Consider the following 18,623-nt stretch of genomic DNA (forward strand, 5'->3'; position numbering starts at 1 on the left):
GCATCAAATTGTATGGTTCATAACATTTTTCATTATTAAATCATTAGAATCTATATGCTTATTATCTTATGCAGGTCAATATAAAACTATGGAGATACTATAAACATCTGTTTCTATCATTGCATTTATTCCAATAAGAGACCTGCTCATGAATGTTTACTCATATTTAATTATATATATTTAAGTTAGACCTGTATAAACAAAGCTGTGTCCTTTATTGTGTGGGTTTTTGTTAGATTCATTGTGCTTGTGCTTGATGACTTTTGTGTTGTGTTTAGTGGACCAATTATTCTCATCACAGTCCAACACTCTGCACCTGCAGACTAAAGGAGGTTTTTGTACAGCTATAAATCACTGTGTGAATGTGCCATCACCATGGTAGCCCAGACAGTAATAATCTCCAGCATCTTCAGCCTGAACTAATGGTTAAAGTGTACTGAGAACCAGATCTACTGCCACTGAATCGAGACGGAGTTCCTGAGAAGTGAGTTGATGCTCTGTATATAAGAAGATTAGGAGGCTGTCCAGGTTTCTGAAGGTACCAACTGAGATCATCACCAATATCTGAACTCCCTGTGGCGCTGATGGTCACAGTCCCTCTGAGACTGACAGGCTTGGTTTTATTAGTGTGAGTCAGACAATTGTTGGCAAATGACTGAAATGAAAAATAATCTGATATCAATGTTGAGAAAAGAACAACAGAAAATATTTCAGTTCAAGTCACAGAAACTTGGACAGAATGATTTGTAAAAAAAAAAATAAATAAATAAAAAAAGTAATCAAAGTCTCTCACCCTGAATCAGAAACCCAAACATGACAATCAGAGTGACTGGAAACATCATCCTGATGCAGTTTTCAGATTGAGTGAATGAAGAGTTCAGACTCTCAGTGACAGAAGAACTTAAACTCTGAGGAGCAGTGAGGCATAAAAATCATCAAAAACACATTTAAGGATGTAAGCACAGATCTACACATCTGTTCTTGTGAAATGGAAAAAGTAGATTCGACATGTGAGTTTACCCTCAGTTTTTCTTTCCATGGAAAAGAAGGGGGAAAAAACAGGAACATGGTGAAACCTGCTTGAAAACTATACTGTCTAAACTCTTCATGATCTGATAAACGTTTTTCTTTTTGTCACATGTAGACTTAGATAGGATGCTGGAGCAGGGAACATACACTGTGTGGCCAAAAAAAAGGTCACACACTAATATTTTGTTGGACCGCCTTTGATTACAGCATGCATTTGCTGTGGTATTGTTTCGATAAGTTTCTGCAATGTCACAAGATTTATTTCCATCCAGTGTTGCATTAATTTTTCACCAAGATCTTGCAGTGATGATGGCAGATTCTGACCACTGCGCAAAGCCTTCTCCAACACATCCCAAAGATTCTCAATGGGGTTGAGGTCTGGACTCTGTGGTGGCCAATCCATGTGTGAAAATGATGTCTCATTCTCCCAGAACCACTCTTTCACAATTCGAGCCCCATGAATCCTGGCATTGTCATCTTGGATTATGCCCGTGCCATCAGGGAAGAAAAAAATCCAGTGATGGAATAACCTGATCATTCAGTATATTCAGGTAGTCAGTTGACCTCATTCTTTGAGCACATAAAGTTGCTGAACCTAGACCTGACCAACTGCAGCAACCCCAGATCATAGCACTGCCCCCACAGGCTTGTAAAGTAGATAGATAGATAGATAGATAGATAGATAGATAGATAGATAGATAGATAGATAGATAGATAGATAGATAGATAGATAGATAGATAGATAGATAGATAGATAGATAGATAGATAGATAGATAGATAGATAGATAGATAGATAGATAGATAGACAGACAGACAGACAGACAGACAGACAGACAGACAGACAGACAGACACATAGATAGATAGATAGATAGATAGATAGATAGATAGATAGATAGTGTTTATTTGTCACATGCGCAGTTATACACAGTACAATGCACAGTGAAATGTATTTTGTACCTGCAACCATATATACACACAGATATAAATAAGAAGAATAAAAATAAAAATAAGTAATTCACACTATACACTATACACACACACTTTTACACGGAACTATAGAATATTATATTATTTACATTGTGCAATAATAGTCCAGTTAGGGCTCAGAGTTGAGCAGACGGATGGCTTGTGGGTAAAAACTCTTCTTCAGCCTTTCAGTCTTAGTCCTCAGGCAGCGGTAACGCCGGCCTGATGGGAGCAGGGAGAAGAGAGAGTGTCCGGGGTGGCTGAGCTGTTTTAGGATCTTCATGGCCCTCAGCCTGCACTGCTTGGTGTAAATGTCCTGCAGGTTGGGGAGGGTGGTTCTGATGGTCCGTTCAGCTGAACGAACCACCCTTTTTAGGGCCATGAAGTCCTGCTTGGTGCAGTTTCCCATCCAGGTGGTGATGCTCCCACGCATGATGCTCTCGATGGTGCAGATGTAAAAGTTCCTGAGCACCTTGAGTGGGAGCTTGAAGTCTCTCAGCCGCCTGAGGAGGTAGAGACACTGTCTGGCCTTCTTCACAGTGATGTTAATGTGATGAGTCCAGGACAGGTCCCGTGAGATGGTCACTCCCAGGTATTTGAAAGTGTCCACTCTTTCCACCTCAGCACCACTGATGACAAGTGGATGGTAGTCCCTCTGCTACTTCCTGCTGAAGTCCACGATCAGTTCCTTCGTTTTGCTGACGTTGAGCAGGAGGTGGTTCTCCTGGCACCAGTTCTCCAGGCGGGAGACCTCTCTCCTGTAGGCTGTCTCCTCATTGTGAGAGATTAGTCCCACAACAGCAGTGTCGTCAGCAAACTTGATGATTACATTGGACTCTGACGTGGCCTCGCAGTCATGGGTGTACAGTGAGTACAGCAGAGGGCTGAGCACACAGCCTTGGGGGGATCCGGTGTTGAGGATGAGGTGAGGTGACCCACTCGTACCACCTGTGGTCTGCTGGTCAGGAAGATGTGAACCCACCTGCACAGGGATGGGCCCAGGCCCAGGTCCAACAGCTTAGAGACCAGCCTGGAGGGAACTATGGTGTTGAATGCTGAGCTGTAATCTACAAACAGCACTCTCACATAGTTCCCCTTACCGGTGTCTATGTGCGAAAGGGTCTTGTGGAGGAGGAAGGTTATAGCGTCGTCTGTAGATCTGTCTGGCCGGTATGCAAACTGTAGTGGGTCGAGGGTGGTGGGCAGTGAGGAGGTGATGAATGTCTTGATGAGTCTCTCAAAGCATTTCATCACCACAGAGGTGAGTGCTATGGGTCATTGGGGCTGCTGGGGTGAGGTTTCTTTGGGACAGGGACTATGATGGACTTTTTAAAGCAGGTGGGAATCACACACAGTTCCAGTGAGAGGTTAAATATCAGTGTAAACACAGGTGTCAGCTGGTCAGCGCAGGTCTTAAGGATACGTCCACTAATACCGTCTGGTCCAGCCGCTTTCCTGGTGTTTACACTTCTAAACACCCTCCTCACGTTGCGCTCCGTCACAGTGAGTGTCTCCGCCCCTCCGGCCGGGAGCGCAGCGGGCTGTCGGCTTCCCGACTCGAAGCGCGCAAAGAAGTTGTTGAGTTCATCAGCCAGAGAAGCATCGGCACTCACCGGGGGTGTGTGTGGTGCTTTGTAGTCCGTGATGGTGCGTAGTCCCTGCCACAGTCCCCTGGAGTCAGACTGTTGTAGTTGCTGTTCCAGTCTGCGGCCGTAGCGATGTTTAGTCTCTTTCACCGCTCTGCGGACGTTGTATGATGCAACCTTGTAGTTCTCCATGTTCCCAGAGGCGAGGCCGGAGTTGTAGGCAGCGGTGCGGGACCTCAGAGCGTCGCGGACAGATTTATCCACCCACGGCTTCTGGTTGGGAAAGGTCCTGATGGTCCTCCTAAGTGAAGTATCATCAACAACTTTCCCAATAAATCCCATAACCGTTTCTGTAAACTCCTCGATGTCTCCGCCCGTGCTGCTGCGAAACATGTCCCAGTCGGTTGAATCCAACGCACCCTGCAGAGCGGCCTCTGTTTGATCAGACCACCGTGTCACTTCTCTCACAGCAGGGGGTTCCTGCCTGAGCCTTTGTTTGTATTTCGGCATGAGAAGGACAGAGATGTGATCTGACTTCCCAAAGGGCGGAAGAGGCTTTGCTTTGTAGCCCTCTTTAAATGGAGAGTAGCAGTGGTCTAGGGTCCTCTCTCCTCTGGTGGGGCAGTCTATGTGTTGAGTAAACTCCGGTATTACCTTTTTCAAGTTTGCACTGTTAAAGTCCCCGGCTACGATGAGAGCCGCATCACGCTGGTTAGCCTGATAGGTGGAAATAGCCTCATGTAGCTCGGATAGTGCAGTGTTTGTGTCCGCCTGAGGTGGAATATAGATGGCGCTGAAGATGACCGAGGTGAACTCGCGGGGCAGGTAGTGGGGGCGGCATTTCAGGGTTAGGAGCTCCAGGTTAGGCGAACATGATTGTTTCAGAGGGATGACATTTGTACTGTCACACCAGTTGTTATTAATCATTAGGCACACACCTCCTCCTCTTGATTTTCCAGACTCACTCATTCTGTCCATGCGATGAACACTGAAGAACTCCGCCAGCTGTACGGCGTGGTCCAGTATGAGGGGGGTCAGCCATGTCTCCGTGAGACAGATGATGTTGCAGTCCCTTATGTCCCTCTGAAACTGTATCCTGGCCCTGAGTTCGTCCAGCTTGTTATCCAGTGACTGGACATTAGCCAACAGGATGCTCGGCAGTGGCGTTTGGTGCGCTCTACGCCTCAGCAGGCATTAGGTAGGCATTAGGCATGATGTGTGCATCACTTCACCTGCCTCTTTTCTTACTCTGATGCGCCCATCACTCTGGAACAGGGTAAATCTGGACTCATCAGACCACATGACCTTCTTCCATTGCTCCAGAGTCCAATCTTTATGCTCCCTAGCAAATTGAAGCCTTTTTTTCCCAGTTAGCCTCACTGATTAGTGGTTTTCTTAAGGTTACACAGCTGTTCAGTCCCAATCCCTTGAGTTCCCCTCGCATTGTGCACATGGAAATGCTCTTACTTTCACTATTAAACATAGCCCTGAGTGCTACTGTTGCTTTAATTCAATTTCACCAAATGTTTAAGTGATTGCTGATCACGATCATTCAGGATTTTTTCTGGCCACATTTCTTCCTCAAAGATGATGGGTTCCCGCTATCCTTCCAGTTTTTATTAATGCGTTGGACAGTTCTTAACCCAATTTTAGTAGTTTCTCAATCTCCTTAGATGTTTTCTCTGCTTGATGCATGTGTAGCACAGACGGAAATGATGGGCCTAGTCAGATCCCGTGCAACCAGGGTTATTATAGTTAACGAAAACGAACGAAATAACGAAAACTGAAATTGAAAAAACATTGTCGTTAACTGAAATAAATAAAAACTATAATTAAAAGGAAAAAACGATAACTAATTAAAACTGAATTGTGAGTTTACAAAACTAACTAAAACTAACTGAAATTATCGATAAACTGACTTTCATTTACTTGTTTTTTTGGGGGGGTTTTTTAAGCCTTGTGGATTGATATGAAATCATTGTTTCCGCTCTCCGAGTTTAAGCTGGGAGCGCCACAGGACAACTGTGTGAGTGCGCATGTGCGTGCGCTCACCGCGCTGGTCCGCAAAGTAATGGCTGCGGTCTGCCGAGAAAGCGGCAGAGTCCCGTATGGAGGTTCTTTGAGTACAAACACCTGCACACGACCACAAGGTAATTAACACACACAATCCAGCTACACAAGCATAAATGCGGACATGAGGTCGGCAACTTCCGTGGGTTGTGTACAGAGGCCACAAAGACCCTGCAGGTTTAATTAGCAGCATCTAACCAAGCTAGCTCCAAACCAGAAGCAGCATCAGGTGGTGAGAACATCAGGATGCAGCTGGATTTGAGCTTTGACTCCTTCAAAGAGTTTGTTTTTGCAAACACCACATGTAGGCGTTATTAATCTGCTGCACTGATGCTGAACTTTATTGTGGAGTTTATTGTAGAATTTATTGAGTTTGGGAGTTCATGTTTTTCTTTGTTTCTCCCTGTTGATGTTCATGTGTGTCCTTAATATTACACAAATTTAGCATGTCTTGTGAACAGTTGGTTGTTGACTATATTTCTTTAAACTGTATCTTTTGTCAAGTTTTCATTACACAATAGTCACTTTTGCGCCTTGAATCTTGCACCTGATCAGGTATGAAAATACTAAAACTAATACTGAAACTAACTGAAACTAACTAAAACTAAGCATGAAACCAAAAATAAAAACTAATAAAAACGAGCAAAACCACTCTGAAAACTAATTAAAACTAACTGAATTAGAGAAAAAAAAGTAAAAACTAACTAAAACTAAACTATAATGTAAAATCCAAAACTATTATAACCCTGCGTGCAACATATTTATTTTTTTCCAGACACTGTGGAAATACAGAGAAAGGTTTACTCTCGGAGCGCACTCGGTGTAAAGTCTGCCATTACAACTGACTAGCCTTCTTCTTCTGCTGTCAGCTTCTTATGCATAACATGTTACAGTAATACTGTTAAACACAAACCATATTACTTCTGGACAGTCTCTCTGATCACCATACTGGTGTATCTGTAGCCACAGTTTTACACATAACTTTATAAATTCACATAATAATAAACAAATTCTTTTAAGAACTCAAAACACACTGTTATATTGTATTAACTCTTCTTAAAACAAACTTCAGGCATGTTAAACTTTAGCAAACACAAACAAAATATAAATCCTTGCTTTAAAACACATAACAAGCATATAGAGTCCATAGACTTTAATCACGACTCAGTAACTGGGTCTGTACTACTACACAGACACCACTTGGTGCTTTAGCTTAGCTTTACACTTAGCTCTGATGTCATCTCATTATCCTGACACACTCACTCTGTCCAACATACTCTTCGCCAGCCACTCATGCTTCTGTGCTAGACATCTGCTTCCTTTGACAGTTTGCTCTTATCATTTCAGCTTTCACAAACAAACACTCGTCTGATTAATCGCCGCGGTCGCCATGGACGCGCGTCCGCCATTTTACAATAACAGTGTGGCGATTTGATCCTACCAGACACAAACCTTACGATCTACTCTTTAGCTCGATCTCTTTGACACTACTGGGCATTTATGATCTATCGCTACTGTTGTCTATCATTTAAGTGTTGTTTACAACCAGCTCACCTGTGGAAATACAGAGAAAGGCTTACTTTCGGAGCGCACTCGGTGTAAAGTCTGCCATTACAACTGACTAGCCTTCTTCTTCTGGCCGTCAGCTGCTAATGCGTTAGGCACCAAGCACCCCCTGCTGGCGGAACTACATATCAACCCAAAACACACATTTAGATGATTTGACAGTAACAAAAAGAGCAATAGTATTTGTCCCAAGCAAATGTGTCCTTTTTATAGAGTAAAAATTAAATGGGGGGGCATCTATTTCTCTACCTCCATCTACACCCAGGTGCCACACATGCCAATGATTTGACCCTTCTCAAACAGACTGACATCCTTTTCCACAACCATGCGATGTGTCTTTTGACATGGTTGTTTAAAAAATGAGCAGCAACTCATTGCACCAGTTGGGGTTAAATAACTTGTTGCCATCTGAAAGATAATCACCCATGCGATTATCTATTATTATCTACTATTATTCAATAGGAGGCTTGTACCTATTTATATAGTTAAATCCAGGTGGTGACTTTTTTTTTTTGGCCAGGCAGTGTACAATTGGTAGCACTAAGGAATATAAACTCATCTGACTTCAACTCTGAACCTGCTCTTTGTTATCTGACCCACCACCTGAGTTTTCTTTTTATATAATCAGTTGACACTCATGTTTGAATACCTCGGGATTGAGCATGCTATTAAATTATTCTGTTTAATCTGAAATTACATGAAAGTCTAGGAAGCAAAATTCATATGTGTAACTGGGAATTCCAGAAAGTAAAGGAGAACTTAACTTTAGATGGTATTTTTATGTTTTTTAGCAATTGTTGCTCTGTATTCATGGAACAAAGTCACTGTCAAATGCAAATCAAAGCAAGGATTTGTATTATATATATATATATATATATATACCGTATTTTTCGGACTATAAGCCGCTACTTTTTTCCCACGTTTTGAACCATGCGGCTTATAGCCCGGTGCGGCGTTTCTGTGGATTTTTCTTTAACCACCAGGGGGCTCTGTAGCAGGATATGAATCATGGGACGTCAAAGTTGGAAATCAAAGAAGAAAGCGCCAACAAGTGCTAGCAGCAGGCACAAAAGAGATTTTTTTCAAACTCCCTCATCATGGAAACCACAAAAAGAACTTCCTATGATGCCGCTTTTAAGTTGAGGGCTATCGACCTGGCACTACAGGAGGGAAATAGAGCCGCTGCACGTAAGCTCGGCGTGAACGAATCAATGGTGAATTGACTTGTTATAACTCAAATTTGGGGTTGTCTGTCCCCCTCTGCTGAGTGCCGAGTAATTGTGGAAAACCGAGAGCGGCGGAGATACCAGCGGCTTATAGCCCGGTGCGGCTTATATATGTACGTTTCCAGTTTTTTCCAAAAAATTTGTAGGTGCGGCTTATAGTATGGTGCGCTCTATAGTCCGGAAAATACGGTATATATATATATATATATATATATATATATATATATATATACACACACATTTTTAAACTGAAAGAAATTTGTAAGAGATTAGACTTCACAGAAATTATTCATAATGGAAAGTAATTTTTATTAACTTTAGAAGAATACATATTTTATACCAAATTTGAAAATTATTCTTCCATGGGCAGTGTCACAAACTGGACCACACAGCCATGACAAAAAGGAAGATGAACACAAAAGCCAATTAAAATACTTTTTAAAAATGAAAAAGAAAAAGGCAGAATTTAAACTAATCATGATATATGTAGTCAGTAATATCAGTGGTGTCAATAAGTACATGGGTAGAGTACAATGAGTACATGGGTTATGTGGCCCTCCACATAAAACACATACTGTTTGTATGTGTTTTATGTGGAGGGGGAGGTCATTTTAATCAGGTGGAGAGCAGCTTAAAACAACACAACAACACAAGGTAGCAACCAAGTGTAGCATTCAAAAACATGCCATTTATTTAAAATAAAAATGAGCCCAGAGCAAAAGACAACTAAAAACAGAGCTAAACTTCCAGTCCGACTATGTATTATATACACGTTTCAGTCTTACTTTAACGCTCTAGGGCCACTGCAGCAAACACCAAGGGTGTCCCTCTGAAAGCGACCTTGTACTGGATCCAGCTCCTCTACATTTGACCACAGTTCCACAGCCACGACTTCATGGCACATTCCAGGTTCCCTTGACACCAAATTTACAAAGTCCACTGTTGCTTTCTCCCATCTGTGTCTGCTCTGCTGGGTTTCCCCTGCTCAGTTTTCCTTTGTTATGTCTGCTCCACTCCATTCGCTCAGTCCTTTTTCCCTCTGCTGTGTGGCTTCCATCTTCTATATAAAGGTGACCCAGCAGGTGTTGCTGATTCAGTGGTAGAAAGTAAGAAGTTTACAAAAATAAAAGCATGTAACCAATACATTTAAAAAACATGCAACTATAAAAACTAATAAAAACACAGAACATTAAAATTACTTCCACTGCATGACATATGCAATGATGTTCAATGCAGAAACCAAAACTAAAATCAAGGGAGGCGAGCCACCCAGCGACTGAGCTCTGAGGGTTTTGATAGAGCGCTGGCACAATGGATCCAGATGTTGCCAGTGTCACTAATTGGAAACGAGCCTCTCTGATCATTTTATCCATTTGTTTTAATTCATTTGAGGATGAAGTGCCTAAACTTTCAGTTATGTGATTGAATCAGTGAGTTGTTTTAGCTATGTGCTGTAGAACTTTTTTGTAAGCACGCATTTTTCTCAAATAGTTTCTACTTCTGCAGAAACTCACTGCAAACAGTAACTGAATGAGGTTTTTGTATTACTTTGTATCACTGTGTACAAAGACCTATATTACTCCCACAGACTAGTAATCGCCTGCATCATCAGCCAGATCTCCACTGATTGTCAGATCCATTTGCTGCTGACTCGTAGAATCAGAGTCACGGCTGCTGATTTTGTAAAACAGCAGTTTGGGAAGCTGTCCTGGTTTCCGTAGATACCAGCTGAGATCTTCACCAACTCCTTCACTGGCTCTACAGCTCAGAGAGACCATCTGTCCCAAGGCAACAGCCTTAAATACAGTAGACTGAGTCACAGATGGACTGGCATCTGATCCTAGGAATTGAGACATGTCAGTTTTTTTAATTAAAGTTTGATGTAAAGACAAATATACAAACACACACACCACTTTAAGCTTTATTTGTTCAAAATAAACTTTCTAGTTTAACAGAGAACAGGTCACAGTATCATTACCTCACTCCCCACCTGTAAGTCTGAGCACCGGTGTGATCAGCAGTGAAGTCAGTAACATCATCATTATTGATAGGTTCAGACCATTTTATATAACATGGAACAAAGCACGCAACTCTTATTTTTACTTGCAGCAAGGGGAACCGTCCTCTAAGCTCACTCAGAGCAAAGAGGAAAAGATCTCCGAAGGACGGCCTCCTTCGCAGCTGTTTTATTTCACTCGCTCATATGATTAAATCACATATGTTTACACAAGGCTCAGGTTGCAACATCACTCACTTCACATGATTAAATCACGTATGTGTGTGTGTGTATGTGTGTGTGTGTGTCCATCAAGATAAAAGGGACAACAATATAACATAGAAAACAAATTATCAATTTATAAAAACAGAAGCTATGATAATTCATAGCAACCAAAATAAAGTTACATACAACAATTCCAAGAATTATGATAAATCTCACTGTCATAGACTCTATACAGTTGTTTGTCGCTGGTTCTTCTTAAACTGTTTTAGGAGCACTGAAGCACAGCAATCATTCGACACACAACCTCCGTATTCAAACAAATACCTGTGTCTGTGAGGAGGGAAGATGTGTGAAATTACTGTATGTGTCAGCACGGTTATATCTGTTAAAAGGACAGAAACACTCAGCATCATTCATTACATGATCAGGCTCCATGAAATTATTTACTTTGTTTCAGAAATGGACTTACATTTATAAAGTGCTTCCCTATCCTTACTGATCACTCAAAGCACTTTAGATTACAACTTGTATTTTAACCATTCATGTTCATACAGCTCTCTATGTGATACTCTCAGTTAGTTTATCTACCTCATGTTGACTTCAGAAGCACCAATTTAACTTCAGTAGAAACCTGGAGGAAACTCATGCAGGCACAGGGAGGACATGTAAACTCCACACAAAAAGGACCTCGCTGGGGTGCAAACCAGGAACGTCCTTGCTGTGCAGTAACAGAGCTTCTCACTCCACCACCATGCTGCTTTCTATCATTTTATTTATTGCTTGCTGTTATAAATTATGTTAAAAACTGTTTGGTCTGTTATTATATTGTGGAAGTGGTGAGTTAATGACTTTAACTAATACTGAAAACATCTGTTTTTAAATTTGTAATAAAGATGGCAAAACATATTATTGAAGAAAATGAATAGTTTTTGTTTAATATAATTGTCAATGTGAATGGGATGTAAAGGAAATTTTATATTTAGCAAAACAAATATAATTTGTTCATATCTAAAAAGTCAAGTTTTGTTTTGATTATTGTCATATTAACAGAGCTTGACTTACAGTAATCAGAATTCCTCTAAAATCCCTTTTTCAAAATTCCCCAAACAGACTTAATTTAATGTAGATCACTATTTCATGCTTGGTGAGGTTACTGTCAGCTCAGTGTTCAGAGGTCTGTGAGTCTCTTCCTCTTCAGCAGCTGCAGTCAGTTCCTGCTGTAACAGCTCAGTGTCTCTGCAGTCTGACTGAGGGAGGTTTTTGTACAGCTACAAATCACTGTGTGAACACCCAAGCACTGTTTATTTCATGGATACTCTGACAGTAGTAAACTGCAGCATCTTCAGTCTGAACTCCACTGATGGTCATAGAGAAGTCAGAGCTGCTTCCACTACCACTAAATCGAGCTGGTGTTCCTGACTCAAGTTTTTTTGCATATCTTATTAGGAGCTTTGGAGTCTGTCCAGATTTCTGCTGATACCAGAACATAGCGTCATCACCATCAGAATATCTGTAAACAGCCTGGTTGGTCCTACAGGTCAGAGTGACAGTGGATCCAGGAGTAAATGTCACTACTGGAGGTTGAGTCACAGTCACCTGACTGCTGCATCCTGCACACAAAAAAAAAAATCATTCATTTATCAGCAGAAATAAATGAGAGAAAAAGCAGCACATCATGTTTGAAATGTTGTTGAGTCAATGAACCTGTGAAACAGCAGCAGGTCAGAGTCCAGATGAGGATGGTGATGAGAGTCATGGTGATTTCTGCTGTGTTGACTGACAGATCTGAGTCCTGCAGAGTTGAACTCACATGACTATAAACCTTCTCAGTTCACTGGAGGATCAGCTGATGATGCAAAGCCTCCTCTTTATGGAAATGATTTCTCTGCTCTCAGCACACTGAAGGCAACATGGGTCACAAAATCCAAAGAACTATGGTTTGGATTTACACTAAATTAATGGAACTGATGAAAAAGTTAATAATAGATTTGCAGGGGATGATTGAGTTAAAAAAAAGTGCTTCAGCTAAAGAAAGAATAAGGAACAAGTTACCCTTTTTCTATTTTTGTGATGAGCAGATTTCCACAGCTAATCTTAAACTTGTTAACCTTTAAAATTATTGCTGTAAAAATATTAAGAAAAGCGGATTTATTCTAATAACAGATTAGTTCATGAGGAAAATAGCATTTCATGACATTTAAGTTAAATCTGTTTATTTAAAGCTGTAAGTTTCTTCAGTTTTATTTAGATTTATTGTGTTTATGCTTGATGACATAAAAAGAGCAGAGAAAACTTCACCAAACATTCCCCTTGATTAAAAAAAAGTCTCTCACCCTGACTCAGAAAGCCTAACAAAAGAATCACCAATATTGGAAACATCATCCTGATTCAGTTTTCAGTGGAAGTGCAGGAGAGCATGTGTGACAGGAGAACTTAAACTCTGAGGAGCAGTGAAAGTGTGCAAAACACATTTTAGGAGGAAATCACCCACCTCTCCCAATGAAACCAAAAACACAGAGGTCATGCGAGGGGGGCGGGTCATTCAACCTTTTATTTATATTTCTCTCACTAACAGATGCATGGCGCCCCTGCTGGTGAGTGGACCCACATTAATCGGTATCTGCAGACATTATTTGATTTATTTTTATCATTATGACAAACTGGATCTACATTTATTTAGGAAAAACGGAGCATCTGAATAGTGATTAAAAGAAAGAAATAGTAACCTGAGCTAATATTAGTTTGTTATATACTCTGAAAGCAGTTCAGTCCTGCACAGCCCTCAATGACATATATCTGTAAAAGCCTCTGAAGAAGCCAAACTATACTCCACATTTAAAAAACATACACCAGGTATTTGGTATATTAAACTATTCCCAGGAGAATTGGCTCTTTTCTGTTGAAAATAACTGCATTGTTATACTGAGCACATTAGCATGCTGCTGTTAGCATTAAGCTCAGACCATACAGCCTCACAGAGTTGTCTGTCACCATGGATGTAACTCTTGTGCTGATTATTAATGAAGATTAAAAAAAAACAAAGCCTCACACTGAAAGCTCCAACATGTTTTGCTTAAACATACAAAATACTAATCTGATAAGCTGTATATATTACTGTGCATCATGATAAGTCAGTTCTCTCTGTCTGTGGCATGAAATTAGTTTAATCAAAAATTAATTTGCATTCTGCATTTTGTGTTACTTCCTGTGTGGAGCCTTTTGATTTTGTGCACAGCCTTTGTTCTGGAGGTAAACTGTAAACTGAACATCTGGAGCTGAAAAATGGAGCAAAAATCTAAATTTCACTTCCCCTTTAATGAACATCAGGAAGTTTCTGTAAGGCAGTGCAACGTTTAAGAGAGCAGTTGTGCATATGAATCTCCCTTAACAGGTAATGACTGCAATCCCTAACCAGTTTAATTTGATGGAGATTTTGGTATAACTATACAGAAGTGCTTTGCTCATACATATATTCTCAGATAGTATTCTCCCATATCTTCAGCCTGAACTCCAGACACTGCTCAGAGAAGCAGTCTGATACACATAGGACCTTTGGGGCAGGCATGTTACTCAGAGGTTAATGAGGTGGGGCCGCTGAGGTGGCCCCACTCGGATCCTCATCATTGTCTGTCCCCAAATTTTTTTTGCACTTTAGACATGGAGGGTTTTGGGGGGACAGTATGGGCAGACACTGACGACCAACAGTTGGTGCTTGTGGCACAACTGTCCCCTCAATTTTAACTGCACCCTATACACCTCATTCACTCACAAACATTAACACATACACTTACAAGCTGGGAAGGAGGAGGGGTGGATGGGTCATCTCACACCCCAATTTCTTACACCTCGCCCGGGGTAGGGGTCGGGTGGTTCCTTGGGGTCCGGGCTGGTGGCGTCCTGGGGTCGCTGTTGGCCCTGGGGTGGTTTCCACTTGCCCCGTCTTCAGAGGGTGGGTAGCTATGAATGAATGTGTGTCTTTGTGTATTTGTCACCGTCTCCGTGAGTATGGGTGGGTGAGTGAATGTGTATGTATGGCATATCTGTGTGTGGGTAAGTATGTATGGGCATGTATGAGTATCTGTGCATAAATGTGTACACGGGTGTGTGGGTGTGTTTGTATGTATGGCTGGACCTGGGTCTGGGCCTTGTGCCTTGCCTCCTGGCTGCTCCTTGCTGGTTACCTCCTCCCCCCTGCCCCCCTGGGGTGGGGGTGCCTCAGGGCTCCTGGGTGGGGCTGGATGTTCTGGTGTGGGTGCTGGCCTGCTCCCCTTGGGGGTGCGGTGCGGGGCTGCGTTGGCTTCTTCGGCGTGGGGGGGGGCTCTGTGGAGGGTCGGGCGGTCCTTGGGTGCCGTGGGCCCGGGAGCCCTGCCGCCGGCCAGTGCAGGGGGCTGGCCGCTGGGGGGGGACTGGCTTCTCATCGCCTTGGGTTCCCTGGAGCCCTTGCTCCTCGACTGGGGGGGCTCAGTCTGAGACCACCCTCTCCCGTCTGCTGGGGTGGGTGTGCAGTTGTCTTTGGACTGAGTGGCCATGGGTCTTCCTGGCTCTTGGTGGGCTGCTGGTGGCCTGGTTTCCTGAGGCTTTCCCTACCTGCCTCTGGCTTCTGATGGGTGGAGCTGCAGCGTTTTGCCCTCATTGGTAAGTACGTTCCATGACAGACACAAACATGACACAGACACAAACGCCCACTCAATCACAACTCAACAAAATGGTTGGTGTACGTAACATGCTTTGTTAGTTTTGTTTTTCACACACAAATTTATTTTTGCAAGTATTGATAGTATTTTTTTATGTTAAAGTGATGAACTATTTTATTAATTTACTTGTGCTCTTTCCCCCTTTTTTTTTTCTATTCTCCTTTTTTTTGCTCTCTTTCTCTCTCCCTTTTTCTTTTCTTTATTTTCCTTTTCTTTCCTCTGGCTGTTACATTGTATGTTAAAAATAACTCAGATAAATAAAATAAAGGGTTAAACATCAACAAGAAGAGCCTATTGAGAACCTATAGAGCTCATCTTGAAATAGCAAATATGTTTGGCACAACAACGCATTCAGATCACAGTTCTGCTTGCAAGATCTACCAGACATGACAGGCTTTAAAAAAAAAATAAAATAAAAAATAAAAAAAGAAACAGTCTCTCTTTGATAGTGGTGACATCTGGGTTAGTTGTTAATCCAGCAAAAGATAGAAAATATCATTGTACTGTATATACCAAAACAATATTTCAGTGTGATAGGACTAAAACCATAAATTACTCCTTTATATGCAAGATCTGGTAACTTAAAGAATAGTTCACACTATCGGAGGCACAGCAGATATTCAAATTACACCATGGGTCAGTGTAAACCTGCACCTGTGGAGTCTTGGTGGAAATTGGTCAGCTTTATTATGTAATAATGAATTTTGACCTCTTGTGTCAAAATAAGAGAATAAACATTGAATTAAATCAGTTACATCAATCCAGAAAGCAAAATAATTTAAGTACTGTGGTTGAAAGAAAGAAATGTTCCAGTATTTTTTTAAGTGTTATTTATTTATAATTTCATGAACATTAAAACAAGTTGTATGAAGAAATCGCATGTGACCACTAAAACAACATTTTAACAAATAACTTCTCTTAGTCTCAGCTTTTTGGATAAACTGCATTCTGCACACCTAATAGTGATCTAAAGCTGGGTTGTTGCACAATGTGGCACTAACAAGGATCATGTGCGGTATGGTAGAGGGCTGAAAGAGACAGAAATGTAGTTAGAATTGTGGAAGGTGAGTTATACTTAGTGCTGTCAGAAGATGAGGTGGATGAGGCCAGACAATAGATCAGGAAGATCAAAGTTCAGAATAGGACATACCAGCTTTCAAGAAGCTTAGGCAGAGGCAAAATTATGAAATCCGAAGTCGATTATTTACTTATCAGCCTGCATTCCTGGCTGTTGAGCAGCAAGTCTGTTTTTTATGTCATATGTTGTGAAATTTAATTCTGTTATTACTCAGATCCTGTCATATTGTGCTGTGAGGCAGGAGCAGGGAGACCCCAAAATGCAGGACTCACAGGATGAATTTAACTAAAAAGGTGTTTATTAAATCTCAGTGCTTTTCTGACCATTTTGCCTTTAAGACTCTCATTTGTGCAATTCACCTCTTTCCCCATCGTCACCTCATTCTGGCCATCCAAATCTCCACCTATCTCTATCTCTGCCACAACCAGCATCTAGACTCGGGTCCTGTCCTACTTCCAACCATTCTGCTATGTAGCTTTAACAAAGTCTAATAGCTTATTACTCAACTCTACTTTTCAATAAATCATGTTCAGGTCCTTCAAATGATGTCTCAGCAATGAGTGTGACATCCAGCATACCCAGTACCAGGACCCTGAGCAGTATAAACTAATAATTGGACTGTGAAAATGCATACAGACAAGATTTCCTGTATGAGAAACTGTCCTGGTCCCTGGGTCTTGGACCCAGGGTTTTGAGTTTTGGTGGGTTTAATATTTCCTTTTGGTTCTGAGAAAGGAATTATATTCAAGCTCTATAGTCTTCTGTTTCATCTCCCCTCTTTACCCAATTATGTAATTATTGTCTGTCTTCTTTTGTCGTTTGTGTTCTTGCTGTGGCACGCCAAACTGTCTGCTTTGAAAAAATGTATATTTTCTCTCTCACTATCTGATGTATTTCTTGTAGACTGAGAACCCCAAATTGAGACTCGTAGGCAGGTTCTGAATGAAAGCAACCTTTTATTTAAGGCAAACCAAAAATCCAACAAGAGTAGGAACATGGGGGGAAAACCACTGGGAATTAGGAAAACTACAGGAGCACTACTAGCTGGGAGCAGGAGGAACATCGCTGCTCTGATCAAGAGAAGTTTTAGTGTTTGTGTGTCAGAGAACAACACTGCTGTAAAGTGATGAGCATCACATTGTTTTTTGATGTTTGATTGTTTAATCTGTTGTTTTACTGAGTGGAAAGTTTTTTCATCAACTGATGTTGAAAAAATCTTTTTTGTTGATTTGTATCAAAAGTGATGAAACACATTAGTAAAGAAAATTCAAAGACTTTTTATCATGCTCAACTTTCTGAATGGGAGTTAATGTGAATTTCATGATTACAAAAGCAAATATAATTATATAAACAGATAACTTTTTATTTGATTACTGTCAGGAAATGTAAACAGAACATAAATTGATGTAATCAAGATCCTTTTCCAAAATTCCACCAAAGTGAATTAATATATCAGTATAATTCTATATTTAGTGCTTGGTGAGGTTACTGTCAGCTCTGTGTTCAGTGGTCTGTGAGTCTCTTCCTCTTCAGCAGCTGCAGTCAGCTCCTGCTGTAACAGCTCAGTGTCTGCACTCTGACTGAGGGAGGTTTTTGTACAGCTACAAATCACTGTGTGAACACATAAGCACTGTTTATTTCATGGAAACTCTGACAGTAGTAAATTGCAGCATCTTCAGTCTGAACTCCACTGATGGTCAGAGCAGCATCAATACCGTTTCCTCTTCCACTGAATCGAGCTGGAACTCCACCATTGGATGGTTTGTGTATACCGTTGTAAATCAGAAGTTTTGGTGCTTGTCCAGATTTCTGCTGATACCAGTGTACTTTACTAGCTCCATCGGTCCAAGTATAAACTTTTGGATTGGTGTTGCAGGTCAGAGTGGCTGTGGATCCAAGTGAAGATGTGATCATCGCAGGTTGAGTCACAGTCACCTGACTGCTGCATCCTGCACACACACACACACACACACACACACACACACACACACACACACACACACACACACACACACACACACACACACACACACAAAAAATCATTCATTTATCAGCAGAAATAAATGATAAAAAGCAACACATCATGTCTGAAATGTTGCTGAGTCAATGAACCTGTGAAACAGCAGCAGGTCAGAGTCCAGATGAGGATGGTGATGAGAGTCATGATGGTTGTGGATTCTGCTGT

General features: G+C 41.4%; 1 gene segment (V, D, J or C); it reads right to left on the reverse strand.

Moving 5' to 3' along the window:
• Positions 1 to 11,853: 11,853 nt before the first annotated feature.
• On the reverse strand, positions 11,854 to 12,483 carry LOC115772147 (Ig kappa chain V-III region PC 2154-like). The segment is given in 2 exon segments: positions 11,854 to 12,276; positions 12,371 to 12,483. Coding segments are annotated over 2 exon segments (387 nt in total).
• Positions 12,484 to 18,623: the final 6,140 nt, after the last annotated feature.

The sequence above is a fragment of the Archocentrus centrarchus genome, chromosome 22 (assembly GCF_007364275.1).
Source record: "Archocentrus centrarchus isolate MPI-CPG fArcCen1 chromosome 22, fArcCen1, whole genome shotgun sequence".
NCBI lineage: Eukaryota > Metazoa > Chordata > Actinopteri > Cichliformes > Cichlidae > Archocentrus > Archocentrus centrarchus.